This window comes from Galendromus occidentalis, unplaced genomic scaffold (assembly GCF_000255335.2).
Source record: "Galendromus occidentalis unplaced genomic scaffold, Mocc_1.1 scf7180000076522, whole genome shotgun sequence".
Lineage (NCBI taxonomy): Eukaryota > Metazoa > Arthropoda > Arachnida > Mesostigmata > Phytoseiidae > Galendromus > Galendromus occidentalis.
This window is the reverse complement of record NW_003804511.1, coordinates 112749-137068: the sequence shown is the minus strand read 5'-3', so window position 1 is coordinate 137068 and position 24320 is coordinate 112749. Positions and strand designations below refer to the sequence as shown.

The window sequence follows — 24320 nt, the reverse complement described above, 5'->3', positions numbered from 1 at the left end:
GAAACTCGAACCGATTGGTGAAAGTCGATTTTTCCGATTCTCGCGAGGTACACGCTCCTTTGAGCCGAAAGGTTGCGCAGGCCGGTCTATGTTCCAGCCTAGAGTCCCGATCCGTTCGGGTACGACCGCTCGAAGTCCGATCCTGTCGAGCGACGGATCTGATCTCCAGCGGGCATCTTCTTCTTTTTCGGTTCCCTCTTTTCCCCCAAACGGGATTAACTTATCGCTTCTGAATACGTTCGAGATCGAGGGTCGCTCCCATAAACATGTTTCTACAGCGCGGGCGAGGAGCCGACACACCTGGCGAACGTCGAACAGGAGTCATGAAAAGCAAACAACCGTCCTTTCTCTCTACTCTCGAAGTAATCGCAACATCTGAAAGGGAAGGCTCCGGCCGGTGGACGCTCGGGCGACCGACCGGTCGACCGGAGACTCGCTGGGCATGCCCTCGGACGCCCTAGGATTGGTTGTGTAGCTGCTATAAATATGGCAAGAAAGGAAGGAGGCTCTCTTTATATTAATAACACCCTCTGTCATCTGCACGCTCGCCGCTACTCGATACGAAAGCAGCAGCAGCCCTATTGTGCCTTTTTGCGGAGCATCATTTCACGAGCATGTATGCGAATATCATTTGGGGAGCCGACTTTCAGAAACCATGGGGACGAGTGTATTCAGGAAGCCCGATTCGCTGGAATGATTTCATCGAGACCCGCTGATCCTGCCGATGATGAGACAGGCCCTCCTGGAGGTACTATTCCACTCTTCCGTCTCTGTTTCTTCCGGCAGGAGCTCTCGGCATTCCTGTGGAAGAGCAAACAGACGCCTCTGCCGGAGGAGACTCGGCTATCTCGACCCGAAGCAATGTCACTTGTTCCTCTTTCCTCGACTCTTCTATCCCTGGCCGCTGATTTGAAATTGTTCGCAAGCCGCAAGCACCGATGTGGCTTGGCTGTGTTGTACCACCCCGGTCGCTGTTTGTGAGACGGAAAGCGGCTCATTGAAGTGGGGCCGCATGGGTGGGAATTGAAGGGATCTCGGCCGGCTGATGTTACCCCTGTAATTGTTTCCTCGCTCCTCTTACGTACACAAGCACACTCACACACAGCTTAGCCACAATTATTTCCTCCCCTTTCCGCTGAAAGGCGACACCTTGCCAATTGTCACCGCACAGCTTATTACCCGTCGAGACCAAACACCGTTAAGGGTCGGCCGAGTTTTTTTTTATGTCGAAGACGGTCCGAGTCCCCGCTTTCGCCCCCGCTCATCTTTTTTCCCCGATTGCTTCGAACGGCGTTGAATTTCAGCTTCGACGGGAAAGTTTCTCGAGACGCCGACGCGGAATCGGAAAAATTCCAGCTACTTGCGCAGTCGATTTCCGACGAGAGAACGGACCTTCCAAGCGCCCATGTACTGTTTTCCTGCCAAGATCTCCTATTATTCCATCGCGGGAGTGACGAAGATCTCTCGCAGTCTCCTCCTCCGAGCCGGATGTTCCGAGCTCGATCTTACAACAGGAAATTTGAAGGATCCGCCTTCGAATTCCTGTCTCGATATTGCTTCGAAGCGGACGGCGAGTGTCCAGTCGGGCGGTAGGTACCGACTCGTGAGAAAATGATGACGATACGGATTCTCGTCTTCGCTGCTTACCCGTCCTTGGAGAAAGATATTACTCCGTAGTCATCCGTTGTTTCGTTTCTATGATATCTGTGCGTAGGTAATCCTGCAGATGATGAGGCCACGCTAGCTTGCTCGCCTACCCGCTATCCGCGCTTAGCCTCAACAAAGAGATTGGATCCTTCCCATCTCCTCCCGTCCGACTCGCTGGCTCGCTTTTTCCCGACCCAGTCCGACGTTCCCGCCGTCGGAGTGATGTCTACGACGAGAGTAAGTGATCCAAAAGGATAGGGACCGCATTCGTAGCGGCACCAGCCGCCTCAGCAGTCGCCGCAGTCGAGGGTCAGCTCGGAGAGGATGCAATAAGATGCAATAGTCGCAAATAATATATGATTATAGCAGATCCAAACCACGAACCAGAACCATCGAGTCAGCGATGTCTCAACTCCCTGTCTCGCTCCTTTGTGCAGCGCGAATGTACGGAATATTTTCTACGGCATGGCAGAGTCGGAGAGTCGAGACCGAATTCAGCGGCGAGACCGCCCCGGGATGAAACGGGAAGAAATCAGGACCGATCCACCCGCTGAGGATGAGGACTAAGACGTCCGAAGTTTCTGTCTGGATTTGGGGAGGAGCAAAGCGCGGAACTTTACGGATTTTGGGGGCAAACTCAGTTATGACGGCTGCAGGCAAGGCGTCCTGTCACCCAGGACGTGGTCGGTCGGTCGGTCAGTCGCTCACTCGTCGTCGTATTTTTTCTTTCTTCGTTGAGTAGTCGACTTCCTGCTCCCATTGCTTCCTCGGCGATTAATTTTTTTAAGAGAGCCGACTCGCGTGCTTTTTCCGACTCAAACCGAGCTCGGCATCCATTCCCACTTCCTCTTCATCTGCCTATCCGCTTCCTCTGGTGAACATTCTCCATGAAAAACCCCCTCCGCACTCGCTAAACATCTCAACGAGACAGAGTGTGCCTTAGCTTGCGGTCATTTTCAGGGGCCTCCGGCGGGCCTCAATCGCGGCCGAGGATGAAACGGGGAGCCCATGAAGGAGTCCCGTCAGGGTTTTTTTCGAGTCGCTGTGAATGTTCTGAGGTGTGGCTTCCCCGGCTGTTAGAGTGGGGAAGCGGTCTGTCGCGGGACATTATCGCTCCTGATCTGGGAAACCGATGGACGAAATGAAACTAAATGAGAAGTTCCGATGAGTGAGTTGCTCGGGGCCTTCGGTTTGAACCGCGACCGAAAGCTCAGACGCTTGAGAGATCCGAATCGGGGAAAATTTCATCGTACGGTCGAGTGATAGGTAGGTTCATCACCACTCGCCCGGCTCTCTCACAGGGAAGGAATTCGCCCCGCTGCTGGTTGGTTTGTTTGTCGGTTAGTTAGAGTCCCTTCAGCATCTTCGCATACCGCGGCGTCGGCAGCCTTCCGCCGACTCGGTTGCCACGAACTCAAGGCAAAAAACTGAGTAGCCAAACTTGGTCTCCAGAGGGAACTAGCGCGTCAGGTTTCTTCACACGCTATCTGCCAATTAGAGATTTTTTCGTCGCATGCTCGAGGACGGAATAGATTGTAGCGAGAAGAGAGCGATCGGCTTCTCTGGTTGTTTTTTTTCGCTTCAGGATAATCACGGGAAATTCGAGAGGTTTTTTTTCCGCGTCACAAACTTCAGTCTTTCCCCCGAGTATAGGGGTGCTGGCGCGATAGAAGTTGGGAAAACGCAGGTCCTCGGAGTATTCCCAATGATTTTCCCTCCCGTGTACACTCGCAACTCTCCGACTAGTTCTCCCATGAATAAAGCTCGATCCAAGCACAGGGAAAAATTGCCTCTTACGGATCCTTCCCGAGCTCGCCTCATGCTCTCTCGGACCCGTTTTCCACCGTGGAGCGACTACGGGCGGCGTGCACCGGAAGGACGGCAAGCGAAGACGGGGAGGACAGATAGATGGCCGTGGAACGTTTACACTAAAGCCAACTAGCACGAAGACTAAACTCGTCGTCATTGTCGGAGACATCAAAGGCGTCAACTGGCGCACGAAACAACGAGACGAGGGAAAAAGGTCCAGCCTTCAGCATTTTTTCTGCCCAGTGGGCGCTAGAGAGCGATGAGGCTATTAGTCGAAAAATTGTTGGTCGCCGCAAGCAGCTCGACATTGCGCTCACGTCCTGAGCGGCGTGGTTTTTCCCCTCGGTCCGCGTTGCGCGGATCTCGCTGGTGGCTTCTTCGTCGGTGGAAGCTCCTGGATATCATCTCCTTCGTCGTCGCCAGCGCTGCTTTTGTGGCCGAGACGCTGATTGGGTTCCAGTTTTGTCCACATCGCTCGGTCGAATCGTCGGGCGAGACTCAGTCGGCCCCCTTAGTGAGTTTATCGTTATTATTATCGGCTCGGATCGTCGACTTCGATCAAGGCTCGTATTGTTCCGATCAGCTTTGATGGCGAGTGTTGAAATTGCGAATGAAACACTCGCTCCTGATCGCATGATCATTGCCTCGCGCAATGTCCGGGTCCCGGACGATGGCAGAGTCCGCTCCAAACGCAGTTCATGAAGTCATGATGGCTTCCGAAGAATAATAATTTCGGCCCGACTTCCGGAGTATCTATATATATAAAAACGTATGTCTGTCTGTTTGTCTGTTTGTCTGTTTGTCTGTTTGTCTGTCTGGTGTCACCTATAGACTCGAAAGCGGCTGAACGGATCGTCGTGAAAATTTAGGAGCGTGTTCTGGGGGATCCAGCGGTGGTTATAGGGGGGTCGGTTCTCCGATGCGATGAGTCCTTCTTCTCAGAAAAATTATTTGAGTGCTCCACTGACGAGAATACGAAAACTCGGAAAAATTTGGAAATCGCAAATTCGCAAAATTCACAAACGCCTGAGCTGATCGCCGCAAAAATTCAGGGGTGGGCTCTCGGGAGCTTCAAGAAGGTCATATCAGGGTCGTCGTTCTCATGTGATGGGTCCCCCCACCATAAAAGAAATATTTGAGTGGTCCTCTCACCGGGAATCAAAGATTTCATCAAGGGAAAGACGGGAATTCTCAGGATTTCTTATCGGCTGGACCGATCGCCAGGGAGCTCCTGAGAAGGCTAACGGGGGTTGCCGTCATCATTGGACTCTGTCTTTCTACTAATGAATCTCGCCGAAAATTGCTGTAGCCGTGAAGGGTATACATTTTCCGCAGAACATATGGAATAAAAGCGGGGAAAGTGGGGAACCGGGAAAGTGGGGAGACGGGAAAGTGGGGAGACGGGAAAGTGGGGAAACGGGATGTTGGAAAAACGGGGGAATGCGGAGACGGGAAAGCGGGAAACGGGAAAGTGGGGAAAGGGGAAAGTGTGGAAACGGGAAAGGGGACACGGGAGAGCGGGGGAACGGGGAAACGGGAAAGCGGGGGAAAACGGGAAAGCGGGGAAACGGGGAAAGCGGGGAAGCGGGAAACGGGAAACGGGGAAACGGGAAAGCGGGGAAACGGGAAAGCGGGGAAACGGGAAAGCAGGGAAACGGGAAAGCGGGGAAACGGGACGTTCACCAAGAGCACGCGCGACCAAAGCAAGCGCACTCGGAGCCAGCGCACTCGGAGCCAGCGCACTCGGAGCCAGCGCACTCGGAGCCAGCGCACTCGGAGCCAGCGCACTCGGAGCCAGCGCACCCGGAGCCAGCGCACTAAGCGTTAGCGCACTCGGAGCCAGCGCACCCGGAGCCAGCGCACCCGGAGCCAGCGCACTCGGAGCTAGCGCATGTGTAGTGAGTCTAGCGATACCGAGTCGCCGCGAAGCGGCGACCGGGAGCGCTAGTATGGTGATAATTTCCTAGGCTGACATGGAATTCCTGTTATTTTTCAAAGTCCGAGTTTCTCGTCCTCCCATCCCTCCTCAACCCTTTCGCTCGCGCACCGAGGACCCTGTTTATCTGCGACTCTCTTTGTTTGTCAATACATACCTCCTAGGAGTTGCAATGGATCTGAGACGTATGTAGTTTGACTTCCGCTCCGGCGGGCGAACGGGGCAGTGGGAGCGATTTCAAGCGCGAAACCAATTTCCTCCGTTTGGACGTGGTGACCCGCCGTCTGAGTCGATCGCTACTTGCTCGCTTGCTCCCTCCGTCGGATTCAAGTCAGTTTGCATCGTCGTCGCCGTCTAGGCCGAGGCCGGATATTGAAAGCCGGCGGAGAAGGTACTGGAGTTAAGGAGTGCAATCCGGTGCAAATGGCGCGTTTGCTCTAAATTGGATGGGAACCGAAGATGGCAGCCGGCAGGGAGACTACCCGTGGTATAGAGGGACTGAACGATTTCCTTGCTCGTTCCTTCCGACTCCCGCCTGCAAGCTGGAACCCCTCTTGGAACACTGCACTTTGAAGAGTTCTTCGACGAACATCGGAACATCAGGACATGGCCTCGGCACTGCCTCATCCCCTGCTGAAGAATGTCTCTCGGAGATAATGAAACCAACTATGATGCGCTTTCGACGAGTTGGGTGCTCCCCCGATCTGGAGTCGGGGAGACGAGTTCTCGCCTATTCTTCCTCATCCTCTCGGCCGCCAGAGCTGTCCTAACGATTATTAATGCTCCGAAACTGGTCCGGCCGCCCGGAGGAGAGCCGACACTCGAGTCGACGGCGGCGCGCGACGATCCCGGCGCGGGCGGTATGCACGGGCTAGCAAAAAAGTTGCGCAGCTGACTTAAATGCGGGGAGAGAGTGCGTGCGTGTTTGTGTGTCCGCTCATGTGGCAGTTAGCGCGCTTCTTGGCGAGTGTTTCCGCAGACCGTGCTTTCGAGCGGCTGTTCCAGTTTGGTGGACCGCAGTCGGAGAATAGGAAGAAGCAATGCAAGCAAGGAAGGAAGCAAGCGGGCGAGCGAGCGGGACAAGCCTCCGCTAGCCTTCGGTTGTGAATAACCGTGTTGAAGCTTTCCTTTGTGTCTGCGGCCGTGAGTAGCGAAGGCGAGGAGTGAAACCGCTGTTGGTAAGGAGATGGCGGTTGCGTGTGCGGCTGTGGATCCTCTGTGGCTGCGACGACGTCTGAATACGAAAGAGTCCGCGGCCTTTCCGAAGTCATCGTGGAGTAGCCGGGGAAATTCTATTCGAGAGCCTACCTGCCCACGTCCTCCCCACTTGCTCATCCGCACCAGGGAGCTCTCCCTGTCGGTAGTTCCTCGCTCCTTCTGAGTCAGTCCGCCCCCAGGTCGCTCGGCGTGCCGAGAGCCGTTGCGAGGACAACTGAAGGTTACCCACGCTCTCGTGAGAACTCCGCGAGGAACGGTAGGTCGGTAAGTCTCCCATCCTCGTCCACGGAAATGAGAGCGATGAGTGGAGCGCGGCCAAAATAATAAGGATTGAAAGCGTGATCGACACACGGTGCCGCCGCATTCGACTGCAGCTTTGGAGTTCGCGCGAGATTGCGTAGATGAGACTCGCGACGACATCCCGCATGACGTTCAGCCGGTTATCCAGCGGAAAACCCTCACGTCATTATCTCGCACTCAATAAGCACCGGCATTGATAACCCGATTCGCGGCCACCGCCGTCGAGCACCGAAAAAACAGGACTTTGCTCGATCATCAAAGGGATCTAGCTCGGCCGCCGGTTCCTCCGCCTCTCCCGCTTGCCAGCCGGCAGACGCAGAAATGCTGCTCCATTGAAAAGAGAACAGATGGGGGGATAAGCCGCAGGGGCTCCAATAGTCTCTCCTTGTCATGCGGCGACCTATTAAATTATCCGCTGGTTCTGCTTGTGTATGCAACGCGCTTCGCCTGCTCGATGTAGCGGAAAAGTAGCTCTCTCTTTTTCACACGGATCGCGTGAGGTCACTTTGCGTTTCCAGGTATTCTTCCATACGGGAGGCGATATTGGCTGTTTCCAGATTTCCTTCTCTGCCCGCGATGAGGCGATTCCTGGGACGCTTTCGGGATCCCTCCTCGTGAGAGCGAACGAATCCCACTGTCGTTGCGGCTCTAGCGATGTGAACGCGCATCTTCGATCAGAACGACAGAGGATCTTCCTTCTGAGAGCTGAGAGAGATACTCGGGTGGGCTGAGATGAGCGCAAGCGACTGACTCCCCTGGAAGTTTTCGCGGTGATATCCGTGAATGATAAATACAACCCTGACCCGACCTGCGTTGTGAGTCGTATTCCTTCACCCATGATCTTGTCCCGGATACCGATTTCGTTGTGCAATCCTCGCTGAACCACGGAAGAAACCTGCATCGGGCCTTCGGAAATCAGGCTTCCTCCCACGTGGAGTCGGCGGCCCTGGAACGACTCATTTTCAGTCGTCGGAGAAGGATTCCGGAGCTGTCTATTAGCTGCTCGAGCACCGCAGAACAGCCTCAGCTCCCGCAATGTGCAATGTCCCAGACGGAGATACGCGAAAGGAAGGAAATCGCGTCCCGTACCCGACCGAAGCCGGGAAGGGAAAGTTACCTTTTCATTAAGGCATGGAGTGGCTATTTTTATAAGCTCTAATAAAAATCCCAAATCTGAATTGTCCTGAATGATTGACCAAGGCATTGCTCCTCTGCTCCGTCGTCCGCCTCAATTTACGCTTAATCGAAAATACGTCTCGAATTCCTCAGTTCTCCCTCCTCCGAATTCGGTCTGATCTTCCGCCTACTCCGCTCCCTGATCGAGCTCTGTCCGAACTTATGGAACGATGGGATATATCTAATTTTGGATATGGGAGCATCGGCCGCTTGAACGCTGATCAGAAAAATAATCGTGATTCTTTCCGGAATGACGGCACGACCCACAACAAATCCATACCTAATTCGTGACATTTCCGTCGTCCCCTCTTGCTGCACTCGCATTCTCGATTTTCATCTTCGCAAATGATTCTCTGAAATGAGCCTCTTCTCAATGGGGGCAACCATCAAGATTCCTACAAGTAGCCACGTCCGAACCCGGAGATGAGAGCGACTTGAATAGCAAGCGGAGGATCGGGCAAGAACTTTGAACAGTCCTGACTAAAAACGGACATCAGGCAGAAGACTCGGAAGAGATCCCGTGCTGCATTTAATGTTCGTCACAGATTTACCCTAATTGAGGGAACTCATTTGGAAGACTCCACACCGGATCTTGTCTTTCCTTCCCGTTTCCTCCCCCTGCCTCTCTCTCAACACGTCCTGTAGTCCAGCGCTACCCGCGTTGCTTGGAGCCGCTCGGGCGGAGAACTTTCGAAACACGTATCTCTTCCCTAATAATCGCTGCACGGCACAGGTCATCGAGCCCATCGGCTCTCCGTCTCGATTACTTGGGGGAATCGGAGACGGGAATCTATCGAATCTCTTACATAATAATTCGGTTCCGGAAAAGCCAGGATCCGAGCTCGGTGTCCCCGCAGAACTCGCCGTCCGAAACAGTTTTTGAAGGAGCCGCGCCGTCGGCGAGTTCGCAGAGGGATATTTCGGCGCGCTATAATCTCTCGCGTCCAGTGCGTATGATGCGCCCCTAACCTAAAGCTCTCAAGGGGCTCGTATTTTTCCATACTTCGTTCTGTTTTTACTTGCTATTAGGATACGACGAGGCCCCTCAGCCAGCTACGCGAAGAACGCAGAGTATCTTACACGCATCGTCATATCCACGTGCTAAGCAAACAACTCGAAGCCGACTCACTTCCTCACTCACGGACAAGTGCTCGTGGACAGTGCATGACAGTGTTTTTCCGTCTTTCTCTCAGCGTGCGGCCCTGCCAGTACTGAATACGAGAAAGACCTCTCGGTATGGACATGTTTCGGGCGTGCTCGGAGCATACGTCGATGATGCGCTCACTGCACATACATAGGTCCCCGAACTTTCGGATAATCAAAAATCGAAAATAACCGAGTCGAGAACGGTATCCGCCTCGGAGTAGCTCGTGAGCTTCACATTTGCAGGAGTGCTCATGGAGAGCAACGAATGAGGCCCAACCGTGAAGGGCTCATTTTTGAGATGAAGTATTTCTTCTCCCCGCTATCTGTCAACAATGGTGACGGCGAGAACGCTTCGAGCCTCTCAGGCGGGAAACGCGGAGTGCGGCCGTCACCGCACCGTATGAGGTGGAAGCCAGGGATACCTCCTCTTGCTCGTGCTGGTGGTAGCGATGGTTGTTGTGGGAAAAAAAATGTGAGGCATCTAGGATCCACACATCGACGTCTATACGATTGTCGTTCAGCGATGCGACAACGACGACTTCACACACGACTGCACCGTGCTTAGGCACGACGGAGGTATTGCCCACGATGCGGTCCGGAGCGCAAGCCAACTCGATTGGGGACACCTGCTGGCGGCAAGCTCCACTCTGTCAAATAGGACTTTGAACGCCGTCGATGATCACGACGAAACACAGACGATTGACCCGCCTCCATTCATTGGAGTTCCTGTGGAACCATTCCCTCTGATGCCTCACTCTCGGAATGTTGTCCTCTAAAGAGGACACCATATGTTCTGCATAGCAAACTTCGGCTGTCTAGAGTCTAAATCGATCATACGCTGCGTTTTCTGGAAGAACCGGGAGGGCTGGAAAGTCGAAGAAACGTAGCTAGTGAATCGGTGAGGGGACGAATCCGCCGCGAGTAAAGCTCTCCTTACAATCAATTTTGGATGGAAGCAGTGGCGTGCTTCCCCATGGTACCGCCCGGGGCGGTCAACGAAAATTTTCATTTTTCGGACGCGATCAACCAAAATGCCGCCCTCTGTCCGAATATTTTCCGCGTGAAATTTCGTGAATTTTCACGAAAATACCCGTTTTTCTTAATGTCGATCTCGAAAATGCCGCCCCCCGAAAGTGCCGCCCGGGGCCGACCGCCCCCCCCTTGCCCCCCCACGGACCACGCTACTGGATGGAAGTCCTGCCTGCGAAAGTCGAAAATTATTATACGCTCATTCCTGCTTGCGACCGTATCCCGATTAAGGAGAGCTCATGAAGAAAATCGATCGTGAGCTCCCTTGGCCGGAGCAAAAAGTACAAAGAAAAAGGAGTACGGATGTCGGAAATGAGGAAAATGTCCCCTTCGATGGATAAAAAGAGCCGGTGCACGATTCTCCTCGCTGTGACGTCATCATCGCGCCCGGGAAGCATCTTTTGATCTAATTGCAGAGGATAGTCGAAGACTCGAACGAATGAGGGACGGGCCGAAGAGAGGGAGAAAGCAAAAGGGAAACGGGACAAAGATCGACAAAACACAACAACAACTGAGGAACCAGGGGAATAGAAGAGAAATCGACGATGACGTCGCCGACACTACTAAGACTGCCGCGTAGACGCGGGAGGAAATCATCGAGGAAAGAGAACGGATAGCGAGCACGGAAGAAAGAAAAGAAGAAATCAGGACAAGATGAAACACAACGAGCCCGAGATAGCAACAACTGCCGAAGCGGCTGCGATGAGAACACCGACGACATCAACAACAACGACAACCACGGCAATAGAGAACTTGATTCCAACTTTGATCACGTCCGCTTTGTCGCAATTTACGGCGTGCTGTCGTCACCCCATCGTCATCTCCGTCGGTGCCTCTACTGGTCATTGGCTGATAAAGAAGAGATGGGTCCAAGCTTATTGTCTGATCCTGCGCATAAAACGATCACAGCGGCATCTGGGTTACATGGATTCAGAGACGACATCCTGTGCACGGAGTCGGTGGATGAAGAATCGCCCGAGTATTCGATTGGGAGGGATAGCTCGTCTCCGGCCCCGACGGGATTTCTAAAGTATCAAACGGAAAAATGTCGACGATATCCACGGTCCGCAATATCCATAAGTGGAGTGTTCGGGATTTTATCCGGGGAGAAGATTGGGAGGGGTGAATGAGATCTTGGGGGAGTCTGAGGGCTCGGAATGCTGGCCCGCTATTATTCTCCGGATTCACGAATGAAAAATCCACGGCCGCGGAGCATGAACTCTCACCATCAGAATCCCGCGAACGCGCCTTATTTCCATAGGAGAGTTGAATGGGAGACGAGGAACAGGTTCGGGATATCGAGGTCGACGACTTTGAGAAGCTAGACTAGTAGACTGCCGGTTGGCTCCTCACAGGGTACATACTGTACACTTCCTCGCAGACAATCGCTGCCGTTGCCGAGTGGGAATCGTTGATGCAGCACATTTTAACGAGTGGACCAACCGGGCTACCTCATTCAACAGGCAAGCAAATAATGCTCTGAAGCGCATCAAGCGACCCTCAGTCGTTTTTGTTGCAATCGTGGGCTAGGGTTCCTTCTTCTCCGATGCTTCCGTCCACGGAATTCCGTGGAGGGGCCGTGTCTTCATTTGAGAAGTGAATCGACCGGGAACGGCTCGAGGGAGCATTGCCTGGAGCTCCGAGATGAAGTCGGTGGGCGGGAGCTAGCCTCGGATTCTTCTCATCGTCTAAGTCCACAAGTTTTTGGGTCGAGATGAGAATTCCCGAACATGTGGATCGGTCACCGAACTCTATCAGGAACAAAGCAGTTTGACGCGGACCGGGAGATGTCGATGGAGAAGCGACCATTGGGAAACGCTGCCTGTCAGGAGGGAAACTTCATCCATCCAAGTTCGTGTTCTCACGTCAGCGAGCGGGCGGATGCGGCGCAACTCGACAAGTCGAAGGTCGTCGCGCGCCTCCGATTCCATAATGATAGATCTCCCTGAATTGCCTCTACACCCTACTCTCGTTCAAAAAAGAAGCTAACCAGCCCGCTCGGACACTCGGGTGCAGACTTCCAGTGACCTATTTCCAACTCACGGTTTGTGGGGACTCGACCGAATCTAGCTTGAATAGACGTGCTTCTCGGACGACGGACGGGGCGGCGATATTTTATTTTAGGGGGAAAACCCCATCGATCAATCTGCTACCCGTCCGAGGATGTATCCATACTGTGTTTTGCGGGGATATTCTCGCTCGGAAACATCGCATTCGTACTGAATCACTGGGGCGAAATTTTCGCGAAATCTTTTACGTACTGGAAGCTCGGCTCTCAACACATAGGCGAATGTTCCTCACGCTTTCCTCCCGTGTCGTTTCCGAAGGTTGAGATGACCCGTTTCGGGAGACGGCACGGCGTATCTGGAGTTTCTCACTGAGAAGCCTTTAAAAAATTACATTCAGTGACAAATTCGATTTGAACTTAAATCGAGAAGTGACCTAAGTGCTCGGCCGGAGCTGCTCGGAGACGGCAGTCAAAAGAATTTCCACTTAGACGACAGACGATGGAACTCGAAAGCTCCTACCTTCTGCAGAGAATTCCTGAGGAAGAGGGAAACTATTACGACTGCTTCTTCGGTTTCCTTCTACTCCGGAAGTGTTTGTCTGTCGCGAACACCGTAGCCGATTCGTGTATCGTCCCCTTCTGATACGTTCGTCCTGGACCCCTGAATTTCTCATCGCTCCCTCAGGGTGAGAATTCGAAATGAAGATTGACATATTCACCTTCTGAGCGATCATTGAGTGAATCAATCGAATCCTCCCGTCTTTAGAATCATGTAAACCTATTCCCCTACCTGCGGAGATGGCCGATGACGGACGAGAAAGAATGACACCACACCGAACATCTGAAACGTCTGGAGCTTGGAAGTCTACGGGGAGGAATGCGAGGAGCAAGCAAAGGTTTCGCCCCTTTGTCCACTTGGATGGCTTCTATTGCAGCTCTTTCTGATCCATGACCCCATCTCGATGCCGCGCTCTGTCGGTGCCAAAGTGAGCCGGTCCGATGAGGTCTCTGTATTCACCACACGAACTGAAGGCCATCCACTCGTCCGCCGAATCATTCTCAGTGCTCTGGAGCAGTGGTTCCCAACCTTTTTTTCTCGTGGAACCCCTAGGGGCTCAACAGCGGTTCCATAGGGGTTCCACGTGTAGACTTTGGGGTTCCACGGGTAGACTTTGGGGTTCCACGGAATCGTCGATGGAACCCAAGGGTTCCATGGAACCCCGGTTGGGAACCACTGCTCTGGAGCATCAGGGGATCGAACGGAGGAGGATTCTTTTGTTTTATTCCAAAAATAAATGTCTCCCGATCGATGTCTCGAGCCAAAGTCGTCGAAACAGGTAGGTGCCCTGATTCGCTTCGCAGTACCGCTTAACCCGTCCAGAGACTCCAGAGCGTCGAGGGGGGAACTTCCGGCATCGCGAGACGATTCTATGAAAGCGACCAGAGCTCCATTTTCAACCGGGAATTTTCCATGTCCCGCCAGTTGGGTCCATTCCCCACTTCAGGGGTCTACGGAGAGGAGTCAATGGAATCTGCATGGAATTCCGGGCGGGCTGAGTGATTCGATTCCAGAGTGGAATCTCTTCGCACCGCGGAAGATCTCGTCGGAAGAATTGAATTTCCAATACGCCTCGTCTCCACAAGACAACCTTCGAGAGGAAAAGAACATTCCTATCACTCACACCGGCTCTGTCATTGCGCGGTCTACTTCGCCATCCGCCCCGAGTCACACTCAACATTCCTTCTTGACAGAGACGAGAAAAAGAAAATGCACGATCACGTGGGAAAGCGGATTCATCGCTCTAATATTCGAGATCATTTACACAATGGGAAACTGAGTCGGTGAAATCAATGCTGATGGCTCTTATTCCTTTGTCGGGTGCGGGAAATTCATTCTCAATGTCGCGGAGCCCCCTTTCCTATTCTGGTCTGAACACCAATGGACAGCGGGGGTACTGAGCGAAGGGAGGCCTCGGGATTTTCTTCCCGTAATCGGAGGCAGCAATTTTGAACGACGATGAAGATAGGAATCCGAGAGGGGAAAGCGAGGCAGAGGATCATTCGATCGATCAGGAGTTGATTTGGATGAGAAGGCCACATCTTTATCGTTGCCCGTCTAGTTTCTCATCCATCCGACCGTCTTCTCTCCCGTCCCTTCCCTCGGAGTAGGTCACGGGAGCACGACGAGTGAAACACCCGTAGACTGAGCTCCTGTTTCGCCGACGTCATTGCGTCCGAGATGCTCCTAATTTCCGCATCGTTCGCCCTACATCTGGCTCTGGAAGCTCACTGTCTGTGTGTCCGACGAACGTGAGCGGTGAGTCTTCGCGAGACAGCAGTCATGTCATAAGTCAAGGATGCTCAGTCAGTATCCGATTATTTCCGGCACTGTCGATTCTGGGCGCATATATTTTATCCAGAAGCTTACTCCCCATGACTTGGCGGTCGAAGCTCGGCCGACTATGACTGAATGACATTCCACCGATTTTGTCTCGATTCCAATCGAAGGACTTGAATGAGAAAGTCGACGCGAGCTCAGAATCCCGAGTCTTGCGGTGGCAAATTATTCCTCTGCGAATCATCCTTCATTCCAGGAGTTGCGATCTCGTGACGCCACAGTGTCTGCGAGGGTGAAGGAGGTGTTGCTGAGCCGACGACCGATGCGTCCCCTCGCCATTAATCTAATCGCTGTATCTTGAGACCACACGGAAGGCGGCATACAACGGCGGACATGTCGAGTATATGAACGAGCCGGGAGCCAAAAGAGAACCAACTATGTAATGTTATGGATGGCTTGCATTTATAATTGGCGATGGCGTCACAATCCATCTTGATTGTCTTTCATGCGTCTTGGGTTCGGCGGGGCGGCAGCAGCAGCAGCGGATGCATCGGAGGGATCCAACCTCGCTCAAGTCGGCAGCCCTTTCAGAAGCCGACTGAGGGAAGGCGGAACAGGACACGACGACTCGGGAGCAAATTGGGGTGTTCCCCCAGCATCTCAGGATCGGGAGGAAAGAACGCGAGGATCACGAACTGCTTCTCTGCCCTGCGCACAAGAGCCCGGGAGCGTTCTATCAACCCGTGCAAGGGAAGCCAGTCGAACATCCACGTCACGCGAGGCTACCCCGCAGCGCTGCCTCTCTGTGTCAACGCCTCCTGGTAGCTGTAATTAGTCTGACCGAGAGAGTCTGGTCATTGAAATAATTGTTACGCCGAATCCGCCTTGATTTCCACGGGACACCCGTGGTCGAGGACGCATTCGAATTAATCAGCCTCCAAATATCCCATCGCTTGACTTGACAAGACGATCCTCTCTCCGAGGGAGCCATTTGCCGTGATCGTTCGAGATTGCCGATCTGTGGATACACCTACACCGAGCTTTTCGACACAGAGGTATCTCATGTCATTTATGCTTTGAGCTTCCCTTTTCTGCTGCTGCCCAAGTGCTGTTGAACGAGAGTTGCTCCTACGAATTGTGCATTGCTACTGCTGCGCCGCGACTATCGGAGACGACGGGATATGAAGTATCGAAGTCTTTCACATCCGAGATACGGTAATCAGTAATCACTTATCACTTCCTCATCGGATTCCTCATGTGAAATGGCATCAGAGAGGAGATCGGTTCGAGTCGATCATTTTTCCTCAACAACTTCCTCCGAAGAGATATTCGACGAGCCTCTCCGATCCGGAGAATGTCCCGAGGTGCGGAGGAAAATTTTTCGCCGCCCCATTTTTACGAATTAATTCATTGGAGAGACATCGTATCCTATCATCGATACATACCGATCACGATCCGCGATAGAGTGGAGCCGAATTTCGTGAAGGGTCTCTCCTTGGAGTCGAAAACCGCGGTCCGCCATCATTCAGCGTAATGAAGCTCCTGGTATCGATTGCTTGTTTGCTCCCTCGGACCGATGGACGCTCGGCCGGTCGCACAGTCGAAGATAGCCGCTCATTCCGAGCTCCGGAACGATCGATTCAAGTCATTTTCGGCGATTCTTGCCCGCAAGCCACACGAACTCGCTGAGCATACCCCGTCTGTGAGCCTCAAACTCCCCAACCTTCAGGTCCGAATTTCGACGCGCCGCGCTTGCCATTGGTAGCATTAGAGAATTTTCCTGTCGCGGAGCTGAACTGATTCGAGGCTTTCCCATGTACATTATCCACGAGAGATGTATTATCGGTGCAAGAATGCTAAGAGAGAAATCCGGTGGTCTGCCCACTGGATGAGTCCGTCCGCGATATTTGAATGCGCTTCAAAACGTTCCCCGCAACGCTCGGCTAGGATGATCCAGAGGAGGCGCTTGTCGAGAATATTTGGAGTGTCGGTCCCGCGTAGGAACGAGATTACGGCTCGCTTCGTCTAGCGCCGGATGGAGCCTACTCGTGCTGAAAACAAGTGACTCACTCGCATCGCACGCATTCTTCAAACTCCGGCGAAAAATTATCCCTTTTGCCATGGTCTCGCCAGAGCATCTGCTGTCACAGCGGCGGGAGCGATCGCTAGACCAGTAGGTATCGTATTCGATGAACGATTCGAACTCATCAGCCATTGACGGGGACTTTCTGACTACGAGAGTTGACGTTAGAATTTTCCGTCGAGGAGAAACGTCCCTCGCGGCTTGATAGGAATTCGATCGAGGCACGGGCGAACACTACGCTGGGAACGGACGGCTGGAAACGAGAGCGCGTGAGTGAGTATCGATGTTATGTTTCGCTGTAGAAATACGCTCACGTCTCAAACTTGAGCTGTGGCTTGCCAACGCCGAGCGGTGCCACTGCCCGCGCTCACTGAATCGGAAAGCACAAATAGTGCAAGATGAACCGAAACTTGTACTACTAGTGACTGTCGATCTGACTGCTGTTTTTTCTCATTGTTGATGACCCTAGAGACCAGCGGGACCGACCGACCGACTGGCCGCTCGAGCAAGCGAGCGAGCGGTCGCCGTTTACGCCGAAGTGAACAGCAAACATAACAACAGCGAACCAACCGACCGGTCGACGATACCTCATTCACCTCACTGCTCCTCTGAGAAATCGTGCGCCCCCAGCTTTGCCAGATTCACCTCGAGAGAGATTCCGACGTGTGCGAGGTCTAGTTGGGGAGGGACGTTTTCTCGACGACTCCCGACGTTGGCGGCTCCAGGATCTGGAACTCGCTCGCCGAGTCGGTGGGGAGGTCTACGCTTGTTCAGACTGATCAGGAATCAAATATTTCCCCCGCAAGAATCATTTCGGCCGCGCGAGGGGCTGTCGCGTCGTGGTTTCACTTCCTTCTGATCCTTCCTCCCGGATCGATGTCGCGAATTCTTCCCCCAGAACTATTCCTAGGAAGGTCCCGCGGGCTATCCTTCTGAGGATGACGGGACGTTTCACAGCGTGGCCCCACGACGCATGTTTTCCCTGCCCTAGATGCTCGGTGATGCTGTTGTCGTTGCTCCTGTTGCTACTTCTGGGGAACAATGACCGAGAGCAAACACTCGACGTCAGGCTGATGCTTCCGTCAGACTCGGGTCCGATCCCGTCAATCGGATGGTGAACAGGCTCTGCAGTTACTGAGTGAATTGAAATGGACACCGCCCCCGGTCGACTGAGGAGGGGGTGGCGCGGCACCGAGTCGAGTACCCCGGCGGAGATAATCCACAGCCTGATCCGCAGATTCTCTCTCGAAGTATCCTCACAATTTTCCGGCGAGAGATCCTTCCCGAAAATTCGAAATGCGCTTCACTCCTCGGGGGACCTAACTCCGTTCGCACTACGCACCAATTCCGTACTGTCGTATCCTTTCTCAAGTGCCGGGGCAGGGGAGAATACAGAGGTCTCTGGATGAGTCGCGTTCCTTCCCCGGTACGGTTCGTGTGATCAAATTATTGAGATTTACGAGGCGTCAAGATGCGTTCGAGGGCTCTCCACAAGATCGTTGTTCGCACTCTTGCCAGCCGCCTGGCTGCCATTCACGCACGAACCGACCATAGAGTGGCCTTTGTCAGTTCCTTCGTCACTCATCCATACATCGACGCACCTTCCTGAGCAGGTAGCCTCAGAAAACCCCACCCAACCGTCTCCACTCTTTATTCTGTTGCGTCGAGTGTGAAAGCCCCGAGCAATGAAGTGCTTCGTCGTCGGCAGTTCTCCCCGAGATAGCATCGTCATCTTCGTCAGTTTATTCCAGCGATGCTCGAGCTCCATCAGACTAACAAGGAGGAATAGCGTCGCTCAGTCGACGACCTCTTTGTCGTTCGAAGATTCCCCCCCTGGCTCGGCTCGTTCCTCCCCTTCCTCGACTCCGTCCTGGAGGGGTCGTCCTCACGCATCTCGGTGATAGTCCGCTCGGGTTACGCGATTTTACAACTTTCAAAGATCAGTGCGTCTCACGGGATCGTCGAAAGAAGTCTTCGTGAGTCCGTGATCCGTCGGAAATTGCTGATGCCTGAGTGAAACATCTCGATGCTCACAAATGCGGAGCGGCAATATCCGCAGCTAACGGATATCTCTTATCTACGAGACGGCGACCGTTAATCGCTCTGTGACGTCGGGTACAGGCAGTTGTAATATATGGAGCGGAGCCTAAGTTATAAATCATACAACATCAGACATTAATGCCAGTGAGCAGTGGCAATCTCCGTTATGGTCTTGAGGTGGCTCCCTCCCGGACAAGCGGGACGAATACCTCGGGGATGAGTGGAATCGGTGGGCGAAACACCATCTACACGGGATGAGAACGATGTCAGCGGTCGCAGGAAAAATCATCAAACAAAAAACAGGAGCGAAACCAAGAGAAACCCTCGTTTTCAACAGCGCGAAGCATCTCGGTGACAGGCAGAGCGACGCGGACGTTTTTCCGCGCTGTTTTTGTGCAGTATACGTACATACAGCTCCATTGATCGCTTATAATGCCAAGTCGGCACAAACACCGGCTCCCGGACTGCGTCCTAATAACGTTTTCAATTACGTTGGTTCGCGTCTACGGCTGAGTTGGGTTATTCCGTCCCCGGCAATCTACGATCACTTGCGCTGGACCGAAAGCCGGTGGAAGGACGAAGCGAATGAATTGATTATGAGAATGACGTCAGGACGGAGGTCTACGACACGAACCTGTAAGGCTGAGGAATATTCTTGCTTGATCTCTGGGGACTGTGACATATTATTTGGTAGGTCCCTTCGTCAGAAGACAACTCAGAAGTCGAATGTCGCGCGACACGATCGACGAGGATCGAATGGGAATCGTCATCGCCACGGAGAATAATTCAAACGGAAAACTCGAATTCGATGAGAGAAACATAGGAACCCCGAAATCATCATCTATATCACAAGCGGATGCTTCAAGATGAGTGCGAGCGGGCCCCTCGGGGGTACGAGGCGCTATCCGCATTCCCGTAGAAACCCGGACCAGGCTCCGAAGGGGACCTCAAGCTAATGCCTCGGAGTCCACTTTACGGAACAGTGTGGCGGAGACTGCCACAGAGTCTACGAGACAAAAGCCAAGACTGAGGCATCCGACGACCGATTGCTAAACCAGAGCATCAAACGGAGCTCGCCTGAGCAGGAATCGGTCAGATCAGGGACAACGAAAATTGATTCATCCGCGTAATCATCATTATTCGTTAAGTTTCCCCAACACGGGATTCCTTCGCAGACGGGGACGGCGCGGCGCTGAGCATGTCAACGAGAACGACGCCACAGGCTAAACAAACAGACATCAGACACAGCTTCGCCGACTACCGTCCATTCGCTGACCCTTCGGCGTTGCGGCTGATGATGATGAGGACGTCGATGAAGGCGGTAACGGCGACGATGACGAAGACGGCGCCCAGAATGATGATGATATATCCCAACTCGAAGAGTTTGAAACATGAGACAAAGAAGAGCTCGGACGTGCAGTGGTCCGGAAAGCGTGGCGTCGGTCGGTCCCGGGCAGAAAGAATCAGCAGAGATGGTCTGTCTCGGTCGGTCGCTTGTTCGGTTGGGCGCTCTGTCTCTTTGCCCGTCGGTCTGTCGCTTGCTCGATCGGTCCCTCTACCCGTCTCTCTGTCTCTCCGTCGGTCTCTCCGTCCGTCCGTCCGTCCGTCTGTCCATCCGTCTACGGCACGAAGGATGACGAAAATAAAACTTACCCCACCGTAGTCGGACAAGCGGGCGGCACACGCAAGCAAATACCCAGTGACCGTCGGACCGCGTGAGTGATTGAGTGACGGACGGAGTAAGAGCTACAGGGGGTACGAAGCTCGAGAAGCCGACGAAGGAATAAGCGGGGGTGTTGACCGAAGAACACCGGTGGTCGGAAGGGACAAGGGGAGAATGAAAAGAAAGAGGAATGAGCCCCAAAGCAGGGGTTGAGGCTGAGGGCTGAGATTCGGCTTATTCCTGGCGAATCCTCCAGGATCCGACTGAATAGCCGAATGTTCGAGCTTCCCCTGAACGTGCTCTCAAAATCCTGGTTTCACGCCTTCAAAGGAGAGCGTCGGAGGACGCCTCTGCACCAGGAAGACAATCCGAAATGATTCACTTCGGGACCGATCGCTGGGGATCCTACGAGTCCATTCAATGAGTCGGTCCTCTCTCTCGCCTCTCATATCGAGGAACTGTCCGAGTCGCCTATCGTTTACCAAACTCCCACTAACTTTTCGGCAGAAGTTCGAGTGCGGTATACTCTCGATACTCTCTTCCCGAAGCTAGAGAATAATTTCGTGAGGATGCCGAAACGTCCCCGGGTCGAAAAATTCGTCATTTCACACAGCAACTTCCGCCATGAGCCCATGTCAGCTATGTCGGCTATGGCTGTCGATAAGCGCAGCTGCGCATCGAAATTACAATATCGCCATGGCATCCCGGCAGACGATAAATGTTTTGTTAGGACAGGACCTTATCCTTGGCAGAATATTGATGAGGAGGACGCATCATGGAAGTGTGCTTTTGCAATTCCGTTGCAAGCTCGCCACATCTCTGCAATCACGAGGCTGCAACGATGTTCCAGGTCTGCTCCTGTGTGCGGTCCATAATTACAGGGGAACACGACGGACCGCTCGGAGGTCACTGGAGGTTTCCGGCATTCCGGGAGATGGTAGAGAATTCGAAAAGGCCCAAACGGCTGTTCAATGACAACGCAATGTCGTGGATGGAGTCGGTGAGGTAGAGCGGGACAGCGGGGATGATATATATTTTTCTTCCTCTGGATCCCGTGCCGTTTCCCCAGACGCAGGCGTTCTCGGCGGCTGAGTTCTCGGGGATAACCGAGCTAGCGGGAGAACTAAAGGACGACCGACGAGCGGACGTTCGGAGGAAAAACGGGAAGGATGCGCAGATGATGGCTTGCCACTGTGGCGGTGCAAGAATAAAAAGCCGATAGAATTGGCATTTGATTCGATCGGCGCTGTTGTTGAAAGAGAGATGCGAACGAGCTCGCCCGCCGGGCCGTCTCCTTTCTTCCTTCTTTTCCTTCCTGCGCTCCCGCAGGAACGTCCTGAAGAATCCAACCGCTCGTCCGCCTGTCTCGGAGATTCTGCCTGGCTGCTCGCCCGTTAGGCCGATCGCCTTCCTGCCCGCTTTAAATTCCTTCTTTTCTCTTGGATTCTTTTTCCGTCTCATATTTCTATTGCGGGATTGAGCTAACCAATCTTCAATCGAAGTGTTTGGTCGTTCCTCCGGATTGTTCGGACTCCTGTGAGACGATAGCCACCTACATTGAGGAAAGTTTCCATTTGCGCCGGTGTGGCCCAGAGAAATTACCAGCTGGGTGAGCGGCTGACTTTTTTCTCTTCTCTGTGGAAGCCGGCCGGAGCCTGCATCCCGAAGACCACACCGCAAGAGATTGGTAGAAATAATACAGAGGGACGCATTCCGAACATTTTGCCAAACACGGTTGAAATAATTTACAGAACTGTCGCACAATGTTCCCACGACAGATGCAAAAGCGAGAATAAAATGATACTCTAATAAAGTTCACCGAGGACCAATAGATCTTAGCGATTGGCAGGACGCAGAAAACGTTGCACCTACGTCATAGGGGAGGCGCCATTCGTAGAAGAGACGAGCGAATGACCGCTTGCCAACATTGTTGAGAATTATTTCTCCCCAGAAAAAATTGTGCGCGCTGCCTCAGAAATTACTAAACGCTCTTAGGGCATGGATGCACAGCGTACGGCGCGTCAGCAACGGACACTCACGCCCATTTTACTTTCGATGGGCCATACCCGGGAATACCCAGACGACCAGAGCCAAATTAGAGAGTTCTAGACCGAAGAAAGCGAATGGCTCAGGAATGTGTTCTTGAGTGACGTCGTTTGGCGAACACTCCGGTAAATTTCGATTGGAGCGGCTCCCACGTGTCGCGATCAGTTTTTCATTGTCGAATCCGATGATACCCTGTGTTAGAACGACTTCCGTCGAATAGAAAATATTCATGGGGTTGTTTCCGAGTCTAGACTCCCCTTGAATTCTCCTCGACTCTATAGGCTGTGGAATTCTCTTCCACCTTTCCCGCGCCGACCCCCGAATCTGGTACTGTATTTTGCTGTCAGTCTGGATGAAATCCTCCTCCCCATGGCCATCGAGGCTACGGACGACCGAAATCAAGCGTCCAGGAGCAGCGTGTCAGGTCCTTATAGGATACCTGCGAGCGGCCGCGGAAAGGAAAAAAATCCGAGCGAGAAACTTGCCGACATCGTTCATAAGAATCGTAGGAGATTCTCGTTTCGGGGGGATGCGAACAGTCGACGGGACCCACGAAAAAAAATTCTTCATCCTTTTGTTCACAACATTTATTGGAGACTTTCCGACTCTCATCTCGGCAATGTTCAGCGGTAGAGTCCTCCGTAGACATACGGGCTCGCGAGGGCATAGGGAGCTGCGTACCCGTAGGCTGGAACGTAGGGGGATGCGTATCCGTACGGAGCAGTATTGTAGACGCGGCCGGTAATGGCTGACGAATACTGTCCAGTGGTCAAATCGTACGTGCCACCGGTGAAATCCTTCAACACCCCACCGAGGGCCGCACTCACGACGGCCAACAGAACAATGGACTGAAACGAGGAAAAGAGAGAGATCAATCTTCTTCCAAAGATCGTCCGCACTTCCGCTTGTAGCACTCAAATCCGAGTTTGAAGTTTGAACCGGCCGAGAAATAGCTTTCCAACGCGTAAACACGCTCGATGGCACCGGAACAAGGTAGTTGGGACCGGCTCGCCGTCCTAATTAGCGGAATCACATCGATCAGGTACAGGCTTCCCGGCCAAGATACCGAAGAGCACAATTATTAACCAGCGAGTCCGACGATTCCGATTCGTCTTTTGTCCACTCACCAGTTTGGCGAACATGGTCTAACGTAACAGAAGGAAATTCTTCGACTCCTTCCTACGACATTGCAGCGACGTATTTATAGCCAAAGTCACCTCACGCCTCACTTTCTTTCCCCTTCAAGGTCGACCTCAGTCGTTTCAGACCACGCTTTGCTGACTACTCAGCATTTGTATCGCCTCCCTTTTTCTTCGGCTTCTTTTTCTTTCCGGTTTCGTCTCTTGTCTTCTTGTGCTGAATCCACTTAGCAACCATTCAACGACCAAATTATAAGCAGGAGAAGGACGGCTGAATCATCGAAGCGAGTCACCAACTCTTCATCCTGCTCTTGTCTCTCACTTTTTATGGAGTTTCCTTTCTTTCCTTAATTGATCTCCTAGTTACGAATTCGGGCCACTGTGGGGAGGGGGGGAGAGGTTTGCGGAGAGATTTCCCCCTTCGTGCAAGGTTCCCGTGCCCAGAAGGCTCTGGGGTAGCCAACCAGATTGGGAGGAGCCGCATCGATGCATCTCGCGTAGTCCCTCAGAAGTTTTCGATTTTCTCCCTACCCGGTGTATGCGTTACACGTTCGCCTCGACAGTGAAGCTCGAGCTTGACAGAACGATTAGGAAGTGACGAGATTAGCGCACAGCGAGAAAACCAGACATCCGGGCGAATGACCTTACAAGGTCTCGCGAACCTTTGACGTCACAATTAGCGAGCCAGAATTTTGGCAGCGGCTTGGCACCCAATGCGACGCGGCCCCAGCGCCGCCCCAGA

The 24320-nt window shown here is 53.1% G+C and overlaps 1 protein-coding gene across 1 annotated transcript; it reads right to left on the bottom strand.

Moving 5' to 3' along the window:
• Positions 1–23011: 23011 nt before the first annotated feature.
• Positions 23012–23618, bottom strand: LOC100906831 (cuticle protein 7). The gene is made up of 2 exons (XM_018642091.1): positions 23567–23618; positions 23012–23287 (listed from the first exon to the last, which is right to left on the bottom strand). The coding sequence occupies exons 1-2, from the start codon at positions 23579–23581 to the stop codon at positions 23063–23065; spliced, it is 240 nt and encodes a 79-aa protein (XP_018497607.1). The 5' UTR covers positions 23582–23618; the 3' UTR covers positions 23012–23062.
• Between the last annotated feature and the right edge of the window lie 702 nt (positions 23619–24320).